This window comes from Mustelus asterias, chromosome 18 (genome assembly GCF_964213995.1).
Source record: "Mustelus asterias chromosome 18, sMusAst1.hap1.1, whole genome shotgun sequence".
NCBI lineage: Eukaryota > Metazoa > Chordata > Chondrichthyes > Carcharhiniformes > Triakidae > Mustelus > Mustelus asterias.
Window position 1 is genome coordinate 20,145,755 of NC_135818.1, and position 26,004 is coordinate 20,171,758.

General features: G+C 47.2%; 1 protein-coding gene across 1 annotated transcript in view; it reads left to right on the forward strand.

The window, feature by feature from the left end:
- The window catches only part of tyro3 (TYRO3 protein tyrosine kinase), a 139,256-nt gene that overhangs the window by 40,665 nt on the left and 72,587 nt on the right, over positions 1 to 26,004 (forward strand). Inside the window, exons 5-6 of the mRNA XM_078233494.1 lie at positions 15,882 to 15,968; positions 19,420 to 19,535. Coding sequence (XP_078089620.1) covers positions 15,882 to 15,968; positions 19,420 to 19,535 — 203 coding nt within the window. The remainder of the gene's footprint in view (positions 1 to 15,881; positions 15,969 to 19,419; positions 19,536 to 26,004) is intronic.

Genomic DNA, 26,004 nt, shown 5'->3' on the forward strand with positions numbered 1-26,004 from the left:
ACTCTCTCACTGGGAGTCTGTCACTGTATCTACACTGAACTCTCTCACTGGGAGTCACTATCGATACTGAACTCTCTCACTGAGACTCACTGTATCGATACTGAACTCTCACTGGCAGCCTGTCAATGTTCCGACACTGAAGTCTCTCACTGGGAGTCACTGTGGCATTACTGAACTCTCTCGCTGTGAGTCACTGTATCGATACTGAAGTCTCTCACTGGGAGTCACTGTATCGATCCTGAACTTTCTCACTGGCAGTCACTATGTCGATACTGATCTTGCTCACTGGGAGTCACTGTATCGATACTGAACTCTCTCACTGAGAGTCACTGTATCGATACTGATCGTTCTCACTGGGAGTCACTGTATTGCTACTGAACTCTCTCACTGGGAGTCACAGTATTGCTACTGAACTCTCTCACTGGGAGTCACTGTATTGATACTGAACTCTCTCGCTGGGAGTCTATCACTGTATCGATACTGATCTCGCTCACTGGGAGTCACTGTTTCGATACTGATCTCACTCACTGGGAGTCACTGTATCGATACTGAAGTCACTCACTGGGAGTCACTGTATCGATACTGAACTCTCTCACTGGGAGTCTGTCACTGTATCAATACTGATCTCGCTCACTGGGAGTCACTGTATCGATACTGATCTCACTCACTGGGAGTCACTGTATCGATACTGATGTCACTCACTGGGAGTCACTGTATCGATACTGAACTCTCTCACTGGGAGTCACTGTATTGATACTGAACTCTCTCGCTGGGAGACACTGTATCGATACTGATCTCTCTCACTGGGAGTCACTGTATCGAAACTGAACTCTCTCACAGGGAGTCTGTCACTGTATCGATACTGATGTCACTCACTGGGAGTCACTGTATCGATACTGAACTCTCTCACTGGGAGTCACTGTATCGATACTGAACTCTCTCACTGGGAGTCACTGTATCGATACTGATCTCGCTCACTGGGAGTCACTGTTTCGATACTGATCTCACTCACTGGGAGTCACTGTATCGATACTGATGTCACTCACTGGGAGTCACTGTTTCGATACTGAACTCTCTCACTGGGAGTCTGTCACTGTATCTACACTGAACTCTCTCACTGGGAGTCACTATCGATACTGAACTCTCTCACTGAGACTCACTGTATCGATACTGAACTCTCACTGGCAGCCTGTCAATGTTCCGACACTGAAGTCTCTCACTGGGAGTCACTGTGGCATTACTGAACTCTCTCGCTGTGAGTCACTGTATCGATACTGAAGTCTCTCACTGGGAGTCACTGTATCGATCCTGAACTTTCTCACTGGCAGTCACTATGTCGATACTGATCTTGCTCACTGGGAGTCACTGTATCGATACTGAACTCTCTCACTGAGAGTCACTGTATCGATACTGATCGTTCTCACTGGGAGTCACTGTATTGCTACTGAACTCTCTCACTGGGAGTCACAGTATTGCTACTGAACTCTCTCACTGGGAGTCACTGTATTGATACTGAACTCTCTCGCTGGGAGTCTATCACTGTATCGATACTGATCTCGCTCACTGGGAGTCACTGTTTCGATACTGATCTCACTCACTGGGAGTCACTGTATCGATACTGAAGTCACTCACTGGGAGTCACTGTATCGATACTGAACTCTCTCACTGGGAGTCTGTCACTGTATCAATACTGATCTCGCTCACTGGGAGTCACTGTATCGATACTGATCTCACTCACTGGGAGTCACTGTATCGATACTGATGTCACTCACTGGGAGTCACTGTATCGATACTGAACTCTCTCACTGGGAGTCACTGTATTGATACTGAACTCTCTCGCTGGGAGACACTGTATCGATACTGATCTCTCTCACTGGGAGTCACTGTATCGAAACTGAACTCTCTCACAGGGAGTCTGTCACTGTATCGATACTGATGTCACTCACTGGGAGTCACTGTATCGATACTGAACTCTCTCACTGGGAGTCACTGTATCGATACTGAACTCTCTCACTGGGAGTCACTGTATCGATACTGAAGTCTGTCACTGGGAGTCACTCTATGGATACTGAACTCTCTCATTGGGAGTCACTGTATCGATACTGAACTCTCTCACTGTTTAGTCACTGTATCGATACTGATCTCTCTCACTGGGAGTCACTGTATCGATACTGAACTCTCTCACTGGGAGTCACTGTATCGATACTGATCTCTCTCATTGGGAGTCACTGTATCGATACTGAACTCTCGCACTGGGAGTCACTGTGTTGATCCTGAACTCTCTCGCTGGGACTCACTGTATCGATACTGAACTCTCTCACTGGGAGTCACAGTGGCGATACTGATCTTTCTCACTGGGAGTCACTGTGGCGATACTGAACTCTCTCACTGGGAGTCACTGTTTCGATACTGAACTCTCTCACTGGGAGTCACTGTGTTGATACTGAACTCTCTCACTGGGAGTCACTGTATCGCGATTGAAGTCTCTCACTGGGAGTCACTGTATCGATACTGAACTCTCTCACTGGGAGTCACTGTATCGAGATTGAACTCTCTCACTGGGAGTCACTGTGTCGATACTGGACTCTCTCACTGGCAGTCACTGTATCGATACTGAACTCTCTCACTGGGAGTCACTGTTTCGATACTGAACTCTCTCACTGGGAGTCATTGTATCGAGATTGAAGTCTCTCACTGGGAGTCACTGTATCGATACTGAACTCTCTCACTGGGAGTCACTGTATCGAGATTGAAGTCTCTCACTGGGAGTCACTGTATCGATACTGAACTCTCTCACTGGGAGTCAATGTATCGAGATTGAAGTCTCTCACTGGGAGTCACTGTATCGATACAGAACTCTCTCACTGGGAGTCACTGTATCGATACTGAACTCTCTCACTGGGAGTCAATGTATCGAGATTGACGTCTCTCACTGGGAGTCACTGTATCGATACTGAACTCTCTCACTGGGAGTCACTGTATCGATACTGAACTCTCTCACTGGGAGTCAATGTATCGAGATTGAAGTCTCTCACTGGGAGTCACTGTATCGATACAGAACTCTCTCACTGGGAGTCACTGTATCGATACTGAACTCTCTCACTGGGAGTCAATGTATCGAGATTGAAGTCTCTCACTGGGAGTCACTGTATCGATACTGATCTCACTGACTGGGAGTCACTGTTTCGATACTGAACTCTCTCACTGGGAGTCTGTCACTGTATCTACACTGAACTCTCTCACTGGGAGTCACGATCGATACTGAACTCTCTCACTGAGACTCACTGTATCGATACTGAACTCTCACTGGCAGCCTGTCAATGTTCCGACACTGAAGTCTCTCACTGGGAGTCACTGTGGCATTACTGAACTCTCTCACTGGGGATTACAGTATTGATACTGATCTCTCTCGCTGGGAGTCACTGTATCAATCTTGAACTTTCTCACTGGCAGTCACTATGTCGATACTGATCTCGCTCACTGGGAGTCACAGTATTGCTACTGAACTCTCTCACTGGGAGTCACTGTATTGATACTGAACTCTCTCGCTGGGAGTCTATCACTATATCGATACTGATCTCGCTCACTGGGAGTCACTGTTTCGATACTGATCTCACTCACTGGGAGTCACTGTATCGATACTGATGTCACTCACTGGGAGTCACTGTATCGATACTGAACTCTCTCACTGGGAGTCTGTCACTGTATCAATACTGATCTCGCTCACTGGGAGTCACTGTATCGATACTGATCTCACTCACTGGGAGTCACTGTATCGATACTGATGTCACTCACTGGGAGTCACTGTATCGATACTGAACTCTCTCACTGGGAGTCACTGTATTGATACTGAACTCTCTCGCTGGGAGTCACTGTATCGAAACTGAACTCTCTCACAGGGAGTCTGTCACTGTATCGATACTGATGTCACTCACTGGGAGTCACTGTATCGATACTGAACTCTCTCACAGGGAGTCTGTCACTGTATCGATACTGATCTCACTCACTGGGAGTCACTGTATCGATACTGATGTCACTCACTGGGAGTCACTGTATCGATACTGAACTCTCTCACTGGGAGTCACTGTATCGATACTGAACTCTCTCACTGGGAGTCACTGTATCGATACTGAAGTCTGTCACTGGGAGTCACTCTATGGATACTGAACTCTCTCACTGGGAAACACTGTATCGATACTGATCTCTCTCACTGTTTAGTCACTGTATCGATACTGATCTCTCTCACTGGGAGTCACTGTATCGATACTGAACTCTCTCACTGGGAGTCACTGTATCGATACTGATCTCTCTCATTGGGAGTCACTGTATCGATACTGAACTCTCGCACTGGGAGTCACTGTGTTGATCCTGAACTCTCTCGCTGGGACTCACTGTATCGATACTGAACTCTCTCACTGGGAGTCACAGTGGCGATACTGATCTTTCTCACTGGGAGTCACTGTGGCGATACTGAACTCTCTCACTGGGAGTCACTGTTTCGATACTGAACTCTCTCACTGGGAGTCACTGTGTTGATACTGAATTCTCTCATTGGGAGTCACTGTATCGATACTGAACTCTCTCACTGGGAGTCACTGTATCGAGATTGAAGTCTCTCACTGGGAGTCACTGTATCGATACTGAACTCTCTCACTGGGAGTAACTGTATCGAGATTGAACTCTCTCACTGGGAGTCACTGTGTCGATACTGGACTCTCTCACTGGCAGTCACTGTATCGATACTGAACTCTCTCACTGGGAGTCACTGTTTCGATATTGAACTCTCTCACTGGGAGTCATTGTATCGAGATTGAAGTCTCTCACTGGGAGTCACTGTATCGATACTGAACTCTCTCACTGGGAGTCACTGTATCGAGATTGAAGTCTCTCACTGGGAGTCACTGTATCGATACTGAACTCTCTCACTGGGAGTCAATGTATCGAGATTGAAGTCTCTCACTGGGAGTCACTGTATCGATACAGAACTCTCTCACTGGGAGTCACTGTATCGATACTGAACTCTCTCACTGGGAGTCAATGTATCGAGATTGAAGTCTCTCACTGGGAGTCACTGTATCGATACTGAACTCTCTCACTGGGAGTCACTGTATCGATACTGAACTCTCTCACTGGGAGTCAATGTATCGAGATTGAAGTCTCTCACTGGGAGTCACTGTATCGATACAGAACTCTCTCACTGGGAGTCACTGTATCGATACTGAACTCTCTCACTGGGAGTCAATGTATCGAGATTGAAGTCTCTCACTGGGAGTCACTGTATCGATACTGATCTCACTGACTGGGAGTCACTGTTTCGATATTGAACTCTCTCACTGGGAGTCTGTCACTGTATCTACACTGAACTCTCTCACTGGGAGTCACGATCGATACTGAACTCTCTCACTGAGACTCACTGTATCGATACTGAACTCTCACTGGCAGCCTGTCAATGTTCCGACACTGAAGTCTCTCACTGGGAGTCACTGTGGCATTACTGAACTCTCTCACTGGGGATTACAGTATTGATACTGATCTCTCTCGCTGGGAGTCACTGTATCAATCTTGAACTTTCTCACTGGCAGTCACTATGTCGATACTGATCTCGCTCACTGGGAGTCACTGTATCGATACTGATCTCACTCACTGGGAGTCACTGTATCGATACTGATCTCACTCACTGGGAGTCACTGTATCGATACCTAACTCTCTCACTGAGAGTCACTGTATCGATACTGAATGTTCTCACTGGGAGTCACTGTATCGATACTGAACTCTCTCACTGGGAGTCACTGTATTGCTACTGAACTCTCTCGCTGGGAGTCACTGTATCGATACTGAAGTCTCTCGCTGGGAGGCACTGTATCGATACTGAACTCTCACTGGCAGCCTGTCAATGTTCCGACACTGAAGTCTCTCACTGGGAGTCACTGTGGCATTACTGAACTCTCTCACTGGGGATCACAGTATTGATACTGATCTCTCTCGCTGGGAGTCACTGTATCGATCTTGAACTTTCTTACTGGAAGTCACTGTATCGATACTGAACTCTCTCACTGGGAGTCACTGTATCGATACTGCACTCTCTCACTGGGAGTCACTGTATCGATACTGAAGTCTCCCATTGGGAGTCACTGTGTCGATACTGAACTCTCTCACTGGGAGTCTGTCACAGAATTGATACTGAACTCTCTCACTGGGTGTCACTGTATCAATACTGATCTCTCTCACTGGGAGTCACTGTATCGATACTGAAGTCTCTCACTGGGAGTCACTCTATCGATACTGATCTCTCTCACTGGGAGTCACTGTATCGATACTGAACTCTCGCACTGGGAGTCACTGTGTTGATCCTGAACTCTCTCGCTGGGACTCACTGTATCGATACTGAACTCTCTCATTGGGAGTCACTGTATCGATACTGAACTCTCTCACTGGGAGTCACTGTTTCGATACTGATCTTTCTCACTGGGAGTCACTGTGGCGATACTGATCTTTCTCACTGAGAGTCACTGTGGCGATACTGAACTCTCTCACTGGGAGTCACTGTTTTGATACTGAACACTCTCACTGGGAGTCGCTGTATTGATACTGAACTCTCTCACTGGGAGTCACTGTGATGATACTGAATTCTCTCACTGGGAGTCACTGTATCGATACTGAACTCTCTCACTGGGAGTCACTGTATCGAGATTGAACTCTCTCACTGGGAGTCACTGTATCGATACTGAACTCTCTCACTGGGAGTCACTGTATCGAGATTGAACTCTCTCACTGGGAGTCACTGTATCGATACTGGACTCTCTCACTGGCAGTCACTGTATCGATACTGAACTCTCTCACTGGGAGTCACTGTATCGATACTGAACTCTCTCACTGGGAGTCACTGTATCGAGATTGAAGTCTCTCACTGGGAGTCACTGTATCGATACTGAACTCTCTCACTGGGAGTCAATGTATCGAGATTGAAGTCTCTCACTGGGAGTCACTGTATCGATACTGAACTCTCTCACTGGGAGTCAATGTATCGAGATTGAAGTCTCTCACTGGGAGTCACTGTATCGATACAGAACTCTCTCACTGGGAGTCACTGTATCGATACTGAACTCTCTCACTGGGAGTCAATGTATCGAGATTGAAGTCTCTCACTGGGAGTCACTGTAAACATACTGATCTCACTGACTGGGAGTCACTGTTTCGATACTGAACTCTCTCACTGGGAGTCTGTCACTGTATCTACACTGAACTCTCTCACTGGGAGTCACGATCGATACTGAACTCTCTCACTGAGACTCACTGTATCGATACTGAACTCTCACTGGCAGCCTGTCAACGTTCCGACACTGAAGTCTCTCACTGGGAGTCACTGTGGCATTACTGAACTCTCTCACTGGGGATCACAGTATTGATACTGATCTCTCTCGCTGGGAGTCACTGTATCAATCTTGAACTTTCTCACTGGCAGTCACTATGTCGATACTGATCTCGCTCACTGGGAGTCACTGTATCGATACTGATCTCACTCACTGGGAGTCACTGTATCGATACTGAACTCTCTCACTGAGAGTCACTGTATCGATACTGAACGTTCTCACTGGGAGTCAATGTATCGATACTGAACTCTCTCACTGCGAGTCACTGTATTGCTACTGAACTCTCTCACTGGGAGTCACTGTATTGATACTGAACTCTCTCGCTGGGAGTCACTGTATCGATACTGAACTCTCTCGCTGGGAGTCACTGTATCGATACTGATCTCTCTCACTGGGAGTCACTGTACCGATATTGAACTCTCTCACTGGGAGTCACTGTATTGATACTGATCTCGCTCACTGGGAGTCACTGTATCGATACTGATCTCACTCACTGGGAGTCACTGTACCGTTACTGAACTCTCTCACTGGGAGTCACTGTATTGATACTGAACTCTCTCGCTGGGAGTCACTGTATTGATACTGATCTCTCTCACTGGGAGTCACTGTATCGATACTGAACTCTCTCACTGTGAGTCACTGTATCGAGATTGAAGTCTCTCACTGGGAGTCACTGTATCGATACTGAACTCTCTCACTGGGAGTCAATGTATCGAGATTGAAGTCTCTCACTGGGAGTCACTGTATCGATACTGAACTCTCTCACTGGGAGTCAATGTATCGAGATTGAAGTCTCTCACTGGGAGTCACTGTATCGATACTGAACTCTCTCACTGGGAGTCAATGTATCGAGATTGAAGTCTCTCACTGGGAGTCACTGTATCGATACTGATCTCACTGACTGGGAGTCACTGTACCGATACTGAACTCTCTCACTGAGAGTCACTGTATCGATACTGAACATTCTCACTGGGAGTCACTGTCTCGATACTGAACTCTCTCACTGCGAGTCACTGTATTGCTACTGAACTCTCTCACTGGGAGTCACTGTATTGATACTGATCTCGCTCACTGGGAGTCACTGTATCGATACTGATCTCACTCACTGGGAGTCACTGTACCGATACTGAACTCTCTTGCTGGGAGTCACTGTATTGATACTGATCTCTCTCACTGGGAGTCACTGTATCGATACTGAACTCTCTCACTGGGAGTCACTGTATCGATACTGTTCTCACTCACTGGGAGTCACTGTATCGATACTGAACTCTCTCACAGGGAGTCTGTCACTGTATCGATACTGATCTCGCTCACTGAGAGTCACTGTATCGATACTGATCTCACTCACTGGGAGTCACTGTATCGATACTGATGTCACTCACTGGGAGTCACTGTATCGATACTGATCTCTCTCACTGTTTAGTCACAGTATCGATACTGAACTCTCTCACTGGCAGTCACTGTATCGATACTGATCTCTCTCACTGGCAGTCACTGTATCGATACTGATCTCTCTCATTGGGAGTCACTGTATCGATACTGAACTCTCTCACTGGGAATCACTGTATCGATACTGAACTCTCTCACTGGGAGTCACTGTATCGATACTGAATGCTCTCACTGGGAGTCACTGTATCGATACTGAACTCTCTCACTGGGAGTCACTGTATCGATACTGATCTCTCTCACTGGGAGTCACGGTATCGATACTGAATGCTCTCACTGGGAGTCACTGTATCGATACTGAACTCTCTCACTGGGAATCACTGTATCGATACTGAACTCTCTCACTGGGAGTCACTGTATCGATACTGAATGCTCTCACTGGGAGTCACTGTATCGATACTTTTCTCTCTCACTGGGAATCACTGTATCGATACTGATCTCTCTCGCTGGGAGTCACTCTATCGATACTGAACTCTCTCACTGCGAGTCACTCTATCGATACTGGACACTGTCACTGAGATTCAATGTATCGATACAGAACTCTTTCACTGGGAGTCACTATATTGCTACTGAACTCTCTCACTGGGAGTCACGCTATCAATACTGATCTCGCTCACTGGGAGTTACTGTATCGATACTGATCTCTCTCACTGTTTAGCCACTGTATCGATACTGATCTCTCTCACTGGGAGTCACTGTATCGATAGTCAACTCTCTTGCGGATAGCGATAAACATTGTCGGACAATACAGCAGGATATAGATAGGCTGGAAAATTGGGCGGAGAAATGGCAGATGGAATTTAATCCAGATAAATGCGAAGTGATGCATTTTGGAAGAACTAATGTAGGGGGGAGTTATACAATAAATGGCAGAGCCATCAAGAGTATAGAAACACAGAGGGACCTAGGTGTGCAAGTCCACAAATCCTTGAAGGTGGCAGCACAGTGTGGAGAAGGTGGTGAAGAAGGCATATGGTATGCTTGCCTTTATAGGACGGGGTATAGAGTATAAAAGCTGGAGTCTGATGTTGCAGCTGTATAGAACGCTGGTTCGGCCACATTTGGAATACTGTGTCTAGTTCTTGTCGCCGCACTACCAGAAGGACGTGGAGGCTTTAGAGAGAGTGCAGATATACCAGGATGTTGCCTGGTATGGAGGGTCTTAGCTATGAGGAGAGATTGGGTAAACTGGGGTTGTTCTCCCTGGAAAGACAGAGAATGAGGGGAGACCTAATAGAGGAGTACAAAATTATGAAGGTTATAGATAGGGTGAACAGTGGGAAGCTTTTTCCCAGGTCGGAGGTGACGATCACGACGGGTCACGGGCTCAAGGTGAGAGGGGCGAGGTATAACTCAGATATCAGAGGGACGTTTTTTACACAGAGGGTGGTGGGGGCCTGGAATGCGCTGCCAAGTAGGGTGGTGGAGGCAGGCACGCTGGCATTGTTTAAGACTTACCTGGATAGTCACATGAACAGTCTGGGAATTGAGGGATACAAATGGATGGTCTAGTTGGACCAATGAGTGGCACAGGCTTGGAGGGTCGAAGGGCCTGTTTCCTGTGCTGTACTGTTCTTTCTTCTTTGTTCTTACTGGGAGTCACTGTATCGATACTGACCCCTCTCACTGGGAGTCACAGTATTGATACTGACCCCTCTCACTGGGAGTCACTGTATTGATACTGATCGTTCTCACTGGGAGTCACTGTATTGATACTGAACTCTCTCACTGGGAGTCAGTGTATTGATACTGAACTCTCTCACTGGGAGTCACTGTATTGATACTGATCTCTCTCACTGGGAGTCAGTGTATTGATACTGAACTCTCTCACTGGGAGTCACTGTATTGATACTGAACTCTCTCACTGGGAGTCACTGTATTGATACTGAACTCTCTCACTGTGATTCACTGTATCAGTACTGAACTTTCTCACTGTGATTCACTGTATCAATACTGAACTCTCTCACTGTGATTCACTGTATCAATACTGAACTCTCTCACTGTGATTCACTGTATCAATACTGAACTCTCTCACTGTGATTCACTGTATCAATTCTGAACTCTCTCACTGGGAGTCACTGTATCAATTCTGAACTCTCTCACTGTGATTCACTGTATCGATACTGAACTCTCTCACTGTGATTCACTGTATCGATACTGAACTCTCTCACTGGGTGTCTGTGACTCTATCGATATTAGACTCTGTGGGAATGCTATGTTCGACATTTTGTTATTGTGTGATTTGAATTGAATGTCCTTGAATGTGCAGATCCTTTGAGAGTGTATTTCTGCAGGGTTGAAATTAGCTTTCATACTCTGTGAATGGGTTCCACTTCTGTTATAATGGGCACCCATTAATAGATTATTTTGCACAGATAAGATTGGTGCCAGCTGTTGTTGCGGACAGAGGGAGAACTCACACAACTGGAAAGGTTCAAATTAATTAAGAATTCATACTGTGCAACAAAATCTGGCACCAGGCAGTGCCCAAACAAAATGGCATCAACCTGCGTAAGAATGCGACAACGGTCTAAGGCGGAGGAACAGTTGCTTGGCATTGAACAGACGACGTGTACCATATTCATTTAAAAAAAATTATTGTCACAAGTAGGCATACATTAACATTGCAATGAAATTACTGTGAAAGTCCACTAGTTGCCACACTCTGGCACCTGTTCGGGTACACTGAGGGAGAATTTAGCACGGCCAATGCACCTGACCAGCACGTCTTTTGGGAGGAAACCGGAGCACCCGGAGGAAACCCACGCAGACATGGGGAGAACATGCAGACTCCGCACAGACAGTGACCCAAGCCGGGAATCAAACCCAGGTCCCTGGCACTGCGAGGTAACAGTGCTAACCACTGTGCCACCGTGCCACCCCATATTCCTCGGAAATGCCAGTGCTGCTCAGGCGATGTGGCACCAGCTGTATTTTACAATCAGTTCTGATTTCTAAAGTCTCAGCAGGAACTCTTGCTCTTGTAATTGCTTCATTGTAAACCTATTAGATTAACATCTGTACATTGAAACTTGCAGTTCCTGCAGCAGGTTGAAGCTTGCTCTTGCTACTTGCCTGTGAGCTGTCTTGTGAATAAGTCTGCTGAGCCACATTCTCTCAGTAGGCCAGCAGTTGTCAGCAACCTCCCCACCCCCTCAGCACCCAGCCGGCTCACAGTATGCAGAGGAGGCAATGCTTTGGAGGAATTTTTCTTGGAAGTGTGCAGAACTCCCCTACTCGCGACAACCACGCCAGCCTTTGGTGCCTGGAGGCCTGTTCCCCCACTGAGCACATCTCCGAGACAGCATTCAACATGTACAGAAACACACTCATTGCTGTTTCATTCACACCAATGATTATTAAAAACACTGTGCAGTGTGAAGAGGATAGACAGATAGAGACTTCACATGGTTTATATATAGAATAATGGATACCCGGGAGTGAGTTACAGACTGGAATCTAATCGAGGGGTTCACATGGTTTATATATAGAATAATGGATACCCAGGAGTGAGTTACAGACTGGAATCTAATCGAGGGGTTCAGATGGTTTATATATAGAATAATGGATACCCGGGAGTGAGTTACAAACTGGAATCTAATCGAGGGGTTCAGATGGTTTATATATAGAATAATGGATACCCGGGAGTGAGTTTCAGACTGGAATCTAATCGAGGGGTTCAGATGGTTTATATATAGAATAATGGATACCCGGGAGTGAGTTACAAACTGGAATCTAATCGAGGGATTCAGATGGTTTATATATAGAATAATGGATGCCCGGGAGTGAGTTACAAACTGGAATCTAATCGAGGGGTTCAGATGGTTTATATATAGAATAATGGATACCCGGGAGTGAGTTACAGACTGGAATCTAATCGAGGGGTTCAGATGGTTTATATACAGAATAATGGATATCTGGGAGTGAGTTACAGACTGGAATCTAATCGAGGGGTTCAGATGGTTTATATATAGAATAATGGATACCCGGGAGTGAGTTACAGACTGGAATCTAATCGAGGGGTTCAGATGGTTTATATATAGAATAATGGATACCCGGGAGTGAGTTACAAACTGGAATCTAATCGAGGGATTCAGATGGTTTATATATAGAATAATGGATGCCCGGGAGTGAGTTACAAACTGGAATCTAATCGAGGGGTTCAGATGGTTTATATATAGAATAATGGATACCCGGGAGTGAGTTACAAACTGGAATCTAATCGAGGGATTCAGATGGTTTATATATAGAATAATGGATGCCCGGGAGTGAGTTACAAACTGGAATCTAATCGAGGGGTTCAGATGGTTTATATATAGAATAATGGATGCCCGGGAGTGAGTTACAAACTGGAATCTAATCGAGGGGTTCAGATGGTTTATATATAGAATAATGGATACCCGGGAGTGAGTTACAAACTGGAATCTAATCGAGGGGTTCAGATGGTTTATATATAGAATAATGGATACCCGGGAGTGAGTTACAGACTGGAATCTAATCGAGGGGTTCAGATGGTTTATATATAGAATAATGGATACCCGGGAGTGAGTTACAGACTGGAATCTAATCGAGGGGTTCAGATGGTTTATATATAGAATAATGGATACCCGGGAGTGAGTTACAGACTGGAATCTAATCGAGGGGTTCAGATGGTTTATATATAGAATAATGGATGCCCGGGAGTGAGTTACAGACTGGAATCTAATCGAGGGGTTCAGATGGTTTATATATAGAATAATGGATGCCCGGGAGTGAGTTACAGACTGGAATCTAATCGAGGGGTTCAGATGGTTTATATATAGAATAATGGATGCCCGGGAGTGAGTTACTGACTGGAATCTAATCGAGGGGTTCAGATGGTTTATATATAGAATAATGGATACCCAGGAGTGAGTTAGACTGGAATCTAATCAAGGGGTTCAGATGGTTTATATATAGAATAATGGATACCCAGGGGTGAGTTACAGACTGGAATCTAATCAAGGGGATGAGATATTTTCTGTGTGGAATAATTGATACTTGGGAGTGAACCCATGTGCTGACTATGAGATAAATGAAGAGGCTCTTAAAATAGCAAGCGCAAAAAAGAACTCTAAAAAGTGACATCCAGAAAAGAAAATATCAGGACTTTGGTCTTTTAGCAGAGAGTGAGAGGTTCAGATGGTTTATATAGAGAATAATCATTGCCTTCCCAGCTCCCTAACTCTATTTGAAACTTACCATGTTGATTGTAATCCCTGTAATAAACTGTTGTGTGTGGTTCACTAGATCTCACCTGAATCTTGTACAGTTTAATAGCAAGTGTTTACCTGCTATATATATGTATATATATATACATATATACAGTATAAAGTATAAGCTCGGAGCTGTCTCCAAGTTTGTCTCTACACATGTCTTTGTCCAGTACAAGGCAGCCCTCCAAATTTGGGTCATGTGTTCCTTTGCAGAGTGTATTAGTCCCACATTAACTCTTTATATAGCTGACGCTGACACTACAATAACCACAGTCAGGCCACATGTCGGCCTAGTTTTCCTGCATACCTCCTTCGTGCAAACCAATCTTGCAGTAAGCCCTTGATTGTTACATACGAAGGGCCTAACACAAAATGGGGTCATGACTGGCCCTTCATCGCATCAGATTCTGATGGGAATGCTGATGCAGAGAACAGCATTCAGAGTTTCAGTTCTTGAATCTCCTCTTTTCAGCTCCTCGGCTGTGAGAGATGATGACACAGTTGATCGGGCATTCATCCATTCTGGCAGCCTTTTCCTTTCTGTGGTGACTGGAAGCTGTCCGGCCGTGGGGGACATCACAGTTGAGCCGGCTCTTGGTTCTTGCCTAACTTCTGCAGACACAGGTTTTCCAGAAAGTGGGGGGCGGTCAGTGGGCAGCGAACAGAATTCTGAGGTGAAAATGTCCTCTTCTCAAACTCAAGGACAGCAGGTCACTCGGGCGCAATTTGGAAATGTTCTCTCACACAAAGCAATCTGAGACTCTCCCAAACAGATCATGGGAAGGTCGTGGGTGCTGGGGCTCAATTGGAGCTTTGAAGACTGAGATTGGTGGATTTGTGTGTGCTAAACGTATCAAGAGATATAAAACCATAAGACCTCGAAGCAGAATTAGGCCATTCGGCCCATCGAGTCCGCTCCAACATTCAATCATGGCTGATAAGTTTTCAACCCCATTCTCCCGCCTTTTCCCCGTAACCTTTGATCCCCTTACCAATCAAGAATCTAGCTATCTCTGTCTTAAATATACTCAATGACCTGACCTGTGGCAATGAATTCCACAGATTCACTGCCCTCTGGCTGAAGAAATTCCTCCTCATCTCGGTTCTAACGGGTCATCCCTTTACTCTGAGGCTGTGCCCTCAGATCCCAGTCTCTCCGACTAATGGAAACATCTTCCCCACGCCCACTCTACCCAGGCCTTTCAGTATTCTGTAAGCTTCAATGAGATCCCCCCTCATCCTTCTAAACTCCATCGAGTACAGACCCAGAGTCCTCAAACGGTCCTCATACGTCAAGCTTTTCATTCCCGGGAACCTCCACTGGACCCTCTCCAGAACCAGCACATCCTTCCTTGGATACGGAGCCCAAAATTGCTTGCAATACTCCAAATAGGATCTGACCAGAGGCCTTATAAAGCCTCAGCAGTACATCCCTGCTTTTGTATTCTAGTCCTCTCGAAATGAATGCTAACGTTGCATTTGCCTCCTTAACTACCAACTCAACCTGCAAGTTAACCATCAGAGAGGCCTGAGCTAGGACTCCCAGATGGGACAAAGGGTTTAAATGGCGTTGCGGTCAATGATCTAATTAAATGGGCTGCAGGGGCTGAATGGAGTCCTTCTGTTCCTCTGGAGCCAATTGCCTTGTCCTATTCCAGCCTTAGCTGAAAGTAGCTAATTCAAAGTTCTTGCTGATTCACTTTGATGTCTCGTTCTGCTCCCGACACAAGACCAACCTTCATGAACTACTCCTCTTCAGCTGGACTGAGGTGCTGCTGACTTTGAATCTGTAGAATGTAACGTCTTGTCTCTCTGCCATTGCTGTCCTCAGGAATTAAAAGACTGACCACCTTTACCTGTGAAGCACACAACCAAAAGGGAGTAACTGTTTCCAGGACAGCGAGTGTCAATGTCAAAGGTCAGTTCATTGTTGCAGTTGCTCCCATTCTCTTCTGTCTGTTTTGGAACCCCTCTCCACGCTCTGTTACTCATTTACTCAATTATCCCAATGCTATCCTGGGAAGCCATCCACTTTTCAACCTCTGTAGGATTGAGTTCATCTTGTCACTGATATCCAATCTTGCAGTAAGGAGTCTAACAACACCAGGTTGAAGTCCAATAAGTTTATTTGGTATCAAACGCCACTAGCTTTCGGAGCGCTGCACCTTCGTCAGGTGAGTGGGAGATCTGCTTATAAACAGCAAACAGGGCATATAAAGACACTCAATTTACAGAATAATAAATAATGATTGGAATGCGAGTCTTTACAGCTAATCAAGTCTTAAAGGTGCAGACAATGTGAGTGGAGAGAGTATTAAGCACAGGTTAAAGAGATGTGTATTGTTTCCAGACAGGACAGCCAGTGAGATTTTGCAAGTCCAGGCAAGTTGTGGGGGTTACCGATAGTGTGACATGAACCCAAGATCCCGGTTGAGGCCGTCCTCATGTGTGCGGAACCTGGCTATCAGTTTCTGCTCAGCGACTCTGCGCTGTCGTGTTTTGTGAAGGCCGCCTTGGAGAATGCTTACCCGAAGATCAGAGGCCAAATGTCCGTGACCGCTGAAGTGTTCCCCAACAGGAAGAGAACAGTCTTGCCTGGTGATTGTCGACAGTTCCGACGTGCCACGGCGAAAAAACGCACCGACCTCCTCAGAAAACAAACACGGGACACGGCGGACAGAGTACCCTTCGTCGTCCAGTACTTCCCCGGAGCGGAGAAACTACGACATCTTCTCCAGAGCCTTCAACATGCCATCGATGAAGACGAACATCTCGCCAAGGCCATCCCACACCCCCACTTCTTGCCTTCAAACAACCGCACAACCTCAAACAGACCATTGTCCGCAGCAAACTACCCAGCCTTCAGGAGAACAGTGACCACGACACCACACAACCCTGCCACAGCAACCTCTGCAAGACGTGCCGGATCATCGACACAGATGCCATCATCTCACGTGAGAACACCATCCACCAGGTACATGGTACCTACTCTTGCAACTCGGCCAACATTGTCGACCTGATACGCTGCAGGAAAGGATGTCCCGAGGCATGGTACATTGGGGAAACCATGCAGATGCTATGACAACGGATAAATGAACACCGCTCAACAATCACCAGGCAAGACTGTTCTCTTCCTGTTGGGGAGCACTTCAGCGGTCACGGGCATTCGGCCTCTGATATTCGGGTAAGCGTTCTCCAAGGCAGCCTTCACGACACGCGACAGCGCAGAGTCGCTGAGCAGAGACTGATAGCCAAGTTCCGCACTCATGAGGATGGCCTCAACCGGGATCTTGGGTTCATGTCACACTATCTGTAACCCCCACAACTTGCCTGGACTTGCAAAATCTCACTGGCTGTCCTGTCTGGAGACAATACACATCTCTTTAACCTGTGCTTAATGCTCTCTCCACTCACATTGTCTGTACCTTTAAGACTTGATTAGCTGTAAAGACTCGCATTCCAATCATTATTCAGTAAATTGAGTTTGTGTCTTTCTATGCCCTGTTTGCTGTTTATGAGCAGATCTCCCACTCACCTGACGAAGGAGCAGCGCTCCGAAAGCTAGTGGCTTTTGATACCAAAAAAACCTGTTGGACTTTAACCTGGTGTGAGACTCCTTACTGTGCTTACCCCAGTCCAACGCCGGCATCTCCACATCATGAATCCAATCTTGCACCATTGACCCTGTGCTTACTGCCCTGCATTGACTCCCATTCTGACAGTATCAACATTCTCATCCCTGTGTCCATTTCCCCTGTGCCCTTGTTCCTGCCTATCTCTGCAACTTCCTCCAGCCCCATCACCCTCCCACTCTGGCCTCTTGTGCATCCCCCGATTTTAATTGCTGTACCATAGTTGGCCCGTGCCTTCAGTTGCCTCAGCCCTAGACTCTGAAACTCCCTCCCTGCACCTCTCTCCCTTTCTCCCTCGCTTTCCTTCTTTAAGATGCTCATTAAAATCTACCTTTTCGGCCAAGATTTTGGTTGTCTCCAATAATATCTCCATAATTGGCTCAGTCATTCCTGCAAAACACCTTCAGATGTTTTGCAGGAATGCTATCTTAAAAGGTATTATATAAATGTGGTATTTTTTTCATTTTCACTTTGTTTCTCCTCGCCTACACTCTTTCCCTACCTGCTTCCCTCCCTTTTTGATCTTTCCTGTTTTCCATCAAACACCTCCCCCTTCCATTTTTTCCTCCTTTGCTTCCTTCCCCACCTCCCTCCCCCCCGCCCCCCACCAACCACACCCCCCTCCCTCCCTTTAATGGACCCTTCTGTTAACTATTTCCTTCACTCTTTCCTTCCTTGCCCATTTCTTTCCTTCCCCCTATTTCCTCCTCCTCGTTCCTTCCTTCCCTCGTTCTGCATTCCTTCCCTCCTTCCTTTTGCCCCTTCTCCTCTTTTCTCAAACGGTGGCACAGCGGTTAGCGCTGCTGCTCCAAGGCGCCAGGGACCCGGGTTTGATTCCCGGCTTGGGTCACTGTCTGTGCAGAGTTTGCACGTTCTCCCCATGTCTGTGTGGGTTTTCCTCCGGGCAGCACCCGGAGGTTTCCTCCCACAGTCCGAAAGATGTGCTGGTTAGGATGCATTGGCCATGCTAAATTCTCCCTCAGTGTTACCCGAACAGGCGCCAGAGTGTGGCAACTAGGGGATTTTCACAGTAACTTCATTGCAGTGTTAATGTAAGCCTACTTGTGACAAAAATAAAATAAGCTTTAAACTTTCATTGTCTTCTTGCCTTCGCTTCGTTCCCTCCCCCATCCCTTTTCCTACCCTCCTTTCCCTTCTTTCCTTCTCTCCCTTTCCTTCGTTCCCCTTTCTTTCTTTTCTCCTTCAATTCTTCTATGCCTTCCCTCCCTTGTTCCTCTTTCTTTTCCACCACCAACTCCCCCCCCATCCCCATTTGAGGGAAATAAGTTTGCACTGCTGTTTTGTAATTTATGGTGAGTGTTATTAACATGTCGTTAATTGGCTACCAGTAATGAATCTCCCTCCTTAAAGGAGAATTGTACGGTTTGGGGAAGGCTGTCCCTTTAACAGCACCAAACTACTTACCTCATGCTTTTACATGCTGTCTGTTGGATTCCTGGAATGGTTGTGTGAAAGGACGAGTTGTCACACGATTCAAAAACACATGGACTGGTGACTCACTCTTACTTTCTTGTTTTCAAGCCAGTAGTCAGATGTAGAATATTGAACAGAATCTCTGTTCTCGAGACACTGTGACTGGGCCAGTGTAGCCCACAGGATGTACTTAGTGGAAGAGAATTGCTTTGTCAGCTCCAGTGCGATTCTGTTCCCGGGGACGATGAGTTCTTTGTCTGTGGCCTCCCGCTGCACCAGTTGCTGAGTAATTTTCTTGTTCAGTTTCACCAGCCAAGCCCACCAAGCTGAAAGTCAGCAGCCAGGCTCCCACCAATGTCAGCATCAGTTGGACGGTCGCCTCTGATGGCTTTTCAGAGCTTCAGGCCTGTACAGCTCAGGTAAGCACGGCAGCGATCAGATTCAGCAGATGTTCTTTGTACGCGTTGGGCCAGATTTTAATTCATTCAGACCCCCTCGCCCAGGCCCATGGTGTCAGAAACCAAGCAAATTCCTTGTTTACATTGTCTGTACGTAGAAATGCATAGAATGTAGAGCACAGAAACAGGCCACTCGGCTATCCGGTTCGTGCTGTGGTTTGGGTGGCACGGCAGTTAGCACCGCTGCCTCACAGCGCCAGGGATCCGGGTTCAATTCCAGCCTTGGGTCACTGTCTGTGTGGAGTTTGCACATTCTCCCCGTGTCTGCGTGGGTTTCCTCCGGGTGCTCCGGTTTCCTCCCACACTCCAAAGATGCAGGTTTGGTGGATTGGACATGCTAAGTTGCCCCTTAGTGTCCTAAGATCTAAGGGTTAGATGAATTAGCCATGGTAAATGTGTGGGGTTACGGGGACAGGACGGGGCTGAGAGCCTGAGTAAGGTACTCTTGTCAGAGAGTCGGTGCAGACTCGATGGCTGAATGGCCTCTTCTGCACTGTAGCGATTCGATGAGGTACTTCCCACCTAACTTTATCTCACCCTATGAATATATCCTTCTCTACTTTCCTCCCCTGTGTCTTTATCCAGCTTCTCCTGATACATATCTATGCTATTCACCTCAACTCCTCTTTACAGTAGCAGGCCCCACGTCCTCACTACTCCCTGAACTTTCTCCTTGACTGTTTGTTGGGTTTATTAGTGAGAACCACCACCACCCCACTCTGCATCCAACATCCAACTCCACACCCTCACCCCCACCCTTGCCAGCGATTCCCTCCCCCCTGCACCAAACCCGCCCTCTCCCCTGTTTCCTGGGATCCCATGATGATATCTGATGAAGGCCTCACATAGAATAGATAAGATAGAAGCAGGGAAGTTGTTTCCACTGGCGGGTGAAACTAGAACTAAGAGGCGTGGCCTCAAAATAAGGGGGAGCAGATTTAGGACTGAGTTGAGGAGGAACTTCTTCACACAAAGGGTTGTGAGTCTGTGGAATTCCCTGCCCAGTGAAGCAGTTGAGACTACCTCATTGAATGTTTTTAAGGCAAGGATAGATAAATTTTTGAACAGTAAAGAAATTAAGGGTTATGGTGAGCGGGTGGGTAAGTGGAGCTGAGTCCACGAAAAGATCAGCCATGATCTTATTGAATGGCGGAGCAGGCTCGAGGGGCCAGACGGCCTACTCCTGCTCCTAGTTCTTATGTTCTTATATACGACTGGCAGCAGTCACTGCTCTTAGTGGCGTCCCCTATAGCTGGTAAGATCTCTGTGGGTGGGGTTTCTGCTCCAGGGTCCGAAGGCCCAACCCTGGCCACTTATGCGCCTGACAGGCACTTAAATTGTTCGGCCCTTTCCAGCTCGAGCAACATGTCTTGGGACTCACAATGGGAACATTAAATGCTGCCCTTTGTCTTTCTGAAGAGTGGTGTCACTCTCCCCTCACATCATTGCTTAACACTTGCATATCGGCCACATCAGCAGGGCTGCATGGGTGGCACGGTGGCACAGTGGTTAGGGCGGCACGATGGTACAGTGGTTAGCACTGCTGCCTCACAGCTCCAAGACCCGGGTTCAATTCCGGCCTCGGGTCACGGTCTGTGTAGAGTTTGCACATTCTCCCCGTGTCTGCGTGGGTTTCCTCCGGGTGCTTCCGGTTTCCTCCAAAGATGTGCGGGTTAGGTTGATTGGCCATGCTAAATGATCCCTTAGTGTCAGGGAGGCTAGCATAATAAATGTGTGGGGTTACGGGAAATAGGGCCTGGTGGGATTGTGGCTGGTGCAGGCTCGATGGGCCGAATGGCTGCCTTCTGCACTGTAGGGATTCTATGAACATCAGTCTGCCTGTATGTGCAAAAGACCCTGACTAAGATTTCTGTCCTTGCTAAGATGTCCGGTTTACCTTTTTGAATCTTATAGATACTCTATTCGAAACCAGGACTGCCAGTTGAAACTGGGTGGGTGGCAGCACTAAAAATTGAGGAGTGGGTGACTGCCTAGAAAGGAAAGAAGTTTCATTTCTATAGCACCTTTCACAACCTCAGAATATCTGAAAGTGCTTTACAAGCATTTAAGCAGAAGCAAGATCCTACAAACAGCTGGGTGATGACGACCAGATAATTAGCTTTAAAAAAAAAATTATTAATTCATACGCGTTGCTGGCTGGTCAGCATTTATTGCCCATCCCTAGTTGCCCTTGGAGGGCAGTTGAGAGACAACCACATTGCTGTGGCTCTGGAGTCACACGTAGGCCAGACCAGGTAAGGACAGCAGATTTCCTTCCCTAAAGGACATTAGTGAACCAGATGGGTTTTTCCGACAATGGTTACATGGTCATCAGTAGATTCTTAATTCCAGATATTTTTTATTGAATTCAAATTACACCAACTGCCGTGGCGGGATTTGAACCCGGGTCCCCAGAACATTAGCTGTGTTTCTGGAATAATAGTCTAGTGATAATACCACTTGGCCATTGCCTCCCCCTTTGATGGTAGCTAAGGAATAAATATTGGCCAGGCAGATCTTCCCCGTTTACCTACAGAATCGTGCTGAGGGACCTTATCACATCAAAGAACAAAGAACAATACAGCACAGGAACAGGCCCTTCGGCCCTCCAAGCCTGCACCGATCTTGTGTTCCTAACTAGACCATCCGTTTGTATCCCTCTATTCCCAGTCTGTTCATGTGGCTACCTAGATAAGTCTTAAATGATCCTAGCGTGTCTGCCTCAACCACCTTGCTTGGTAGTGCGTTCCAGGCCCCCACCACCCTCTGTGTAAAATACGTCCCCCGCATATCTGTATTGAACCTTGCCCCCCTTACCTTGAACTTGTGACCCCTTGTGTTTGTCATTCCTGACCTGGGAAAAAGCTTCCAACTGTTCACCCTATCTATGCCCTTCATAATTTTATAAACTTCTATCAGGTCGCCCCTCAACCTCCGTCTTTCCAGGGAGAACAACCCTAGTTTACTCAATCCCTCCTCATAACTAATACCCTCCATACCAGGCAACATCCTGGTAAACCTTTTCTGCACTCTCTCCAAAGCCTCCACGTCCTTGAGAGAACAGACAAGTCCTCAGTTTAACATCTCATCAGGAAGATCTCGCTCTCCCAGCACAGCACTGGAGTGTAGCCTGGGGTGGTGTTCTCAAGTTTGTCAAAGGGGTGTCCTATCCTCAATTTACCAACCCCAATAAGTGCGTTGGTCATTATTGCTTAATAAACGTTGTATTCCTGGTGGTTTCTGTAGACTCCAGTCTTCTGTTATGTGTAACTGATAAACGCAGGGCTGTGAGGTAACCCGGACATGAACACTTGTTCAGCTCCCAAGTTTGTGTTTTCCGTCGGACCAACTGTTCTTGGGATTAAATTTTGAACAGCACGACTTTCTCGAGGCTTCTTCTCGAGATTGACGTGGGACAGTTTGGCTGTCTGATCTGATTCCAAATTTGTGCCCCGCTGGTAAACCCTGGGTTCGTAGAGTTGCTAGGTTGCAATTAGCGATGGTTGGTGGTCACAGACAGAGGGTCTCTGTACTGAACAAGGTTAGGGCCCGGGAGAGGAGCCTTTTGTATTCTTCCTGCATAAAGAGGCGCGATGGATACGCGGGCAAAGTTCGTCATCTGCTGCAAATAGTCTTCATTCTTCCAAAGGCCCCATCGTTCTCCGAATCAAAATAGGGCAGGGAACGGGATCAAGACTATGGTACTTTGTTGTTGCAAATTCCATATAAACTTTAATAATTTATCACTCTGAGAATAGTTAGCTGGAAAATAGAATCTTTTTGAGCCTGACCTAGATTTTTAGGCATATGTCCAACTGGAAGTGGAGCTCTATCAAGGCTAGGAATTCATTTGATATGCTAAACAGAAAAAAGATCTGCATTTTATTCAATTTGTTATTTTCACTATGCGCATCAGGCATATATTACTGGGAAATATACTCCCCCAGGTATCTGCTTTAGATTCTGGAAACTTCTGTATGCCCTCCTTAAAACTGGGGTCTCTCTCCAGCTTTGGAATAATGGTGTCACTGCAATTCCTTCACAGAGAAGCGCTTTGTCAAAATGTCTAATTAATAGCTCCCACGCCCCTGGTGTGAGCCCAGTGCTGTGCCAGGCCACACAGGCACCATGTCATCATAGAATCCTACAGTGCGGAAGGAGGCCATTCGGCCCATCGAGTCTGCACCGACCGCAATCCCACCCAGACCCTATCTCCAACACCCCATGCATTTACCCTAGCTAGTCCCCCTAACAGTAAGGGGCGATTTAGCATGGCCAATCCACCTCACCCGCACATCTTTTGGACTTATTGGCATGGCTTCTCTGTGACCCTCCATCGAGAAACATGAGAGATATCAGTGCACCGTTTCTATTTTTCTCATTCCCACGCCGGTTCCTCACTTAGATTCTCACTCTCTTACTTTCCCTGACCCACTCTCTCATACTCTCTCACCCACTCACCCATTCTCTCACAATCTCAGGCTCTGTTACTCCACCTTACACGCAATCTTGCATCCACCCTCCCATTCTGATGTTCACTCATACCTTCTCTATCACAAACTCTCCCTCACTCACTCGGACTCCTGGACTCTGCCTGGCACCTTCCGCGACAGCCGGCAGCTCACCCTGGACGCAATGATGAATGTCAAAGAAGCACCGCTGCAGACAGACAGCACAGCGAGTTTCAGTCAATGCTTATGTTCCAGACTCTCTCGTCTTAATTCTTAATTAGAGACCACGGGGCGGGATTTTCCAACCTTCGGGATAGCACGGCCGGAAAATCCCGCCCCTAAAAGCCTTTTAGTCAGGGGAGTGTGAACATTAAGTCAATCCCTCCCTCAGCATCCACCCTGTCAGAATATTAGATTTTTCAATCAAAGAAATTCTGAATTCCAATGAGGACAGAATCATAGAATCCCTACAGTGCAGAATAAGGCCATTCAGCCCATTGAGCTTGCACCGACTACAATCCCACCCAGGTCCTTTACCCGTAACCCCACATATTTTACCCTGCTAATCTCCCTGACACACTGGGCGGGAGTTTGTGGCCTCGCTCGAGCAAGTCCGGAAAATGCTGTCTGAGGTCGACATACGTTTCCGTCGTCCGCCCCTCGCCCGCTCCGATTCCGTGGCGGGGGAGGAGGTAGAATTGCGGCGTCCGTGTTAGACCAACACTGTCCTTACACTGGTGACCTCCGGGTTCAGTCACGGCCAAAATCGATCAGCTGGTTTCTCGAATTAATGCAGCTTTCTTGGCCTCCTTCAGAAAGTGGCGCAGTGAGGAATGGTGTAGATTGTAATGCTGAATGTGTGCAGGAATGGCGCACGGAGTTGAATGGGTCCTTTGTGGATGGGGACCATGGAAATATTATCTGTGGAAAACAAAACTGCCCAGGGTGGATGAAGCCTGCTTTCTGTCATTGCTTTTCTGATTTTCTTCAATTAAAGCCTGAAAGAAACTATCCCATTCTGTGTAATTTTAATTGGTGGAAAGGTAACTTCCTCAGGAGTTGAAACTTGGAAGCAGTTTGAGTGAGCAAATGAATGTGGCCGTCTCGTGTTCTTAGGTAGCTCATGATGTGTGTTAATATGCTGACAGAACACAATACACACTGAGTCAACGCTGACACTTATTCCATCTGCTACTGCATGGCTTCTATATTTATTTGCTTCAGTTCCTGTGCATGTGGGACCTCAGGATGTTGTGTACCTTTCACCAATAGCAACAACAGCTTGCATGAAGAGAGCTCCTTTAACTTGGTGAAGTGCCACAAGGTGTTTTGCATCGGCCTAAAGCAGAAGACATTGTATTGTATTATTATACTGGGGTGTGAGACGGTGTCGGTGACGGAGGGACTGGGGTGTGAGACGGTGTCGGTGACAGAGGGACTGGAGTGTGAGACGGTGTTGGTGACGGAGGGACTGGAGTGTGAGTCGGTGACAGAGGGACTGGAGTGTGAGACGGTGTCGGTGACGGAGGGACTGGAGTGTGAGACGGTGTCGGTGACAGAGGGACTGGAGTGTGAGACAGTGTCGGTGACGGAGGGACTGGGGTGTGAGACGGTGTCGGTGACGGAGGGACTGGGGTGTGAGACGGTGTCGGTGACGGAGGGACTGGAGTGTGAGACGGTGTTGGTGACGGAGGGACTGGAGTGTGAGACGGTGTCGGTGACGGAGGGACTGGAGTGTGAGACGGTGTCGGTGACGGAGGGACTGGAATGTGAGTTAGTGTCGGTGACAGAGGGACTGGAGTGTGAGACGGTGTCGGTGACGGAGGGACTGGAGTGTGAGACAGTGTTGGTGACGGAGGGACTGGAGTGTGAGACGGTGTCGGTGACGGAGGGACTGGGGTGTGAGACAGTGTTGGTGACGGAGGGACTGGAATGTGAGACGGTGTCGGTGACGGAGGGACTGGGGTGTGAGACGGTGT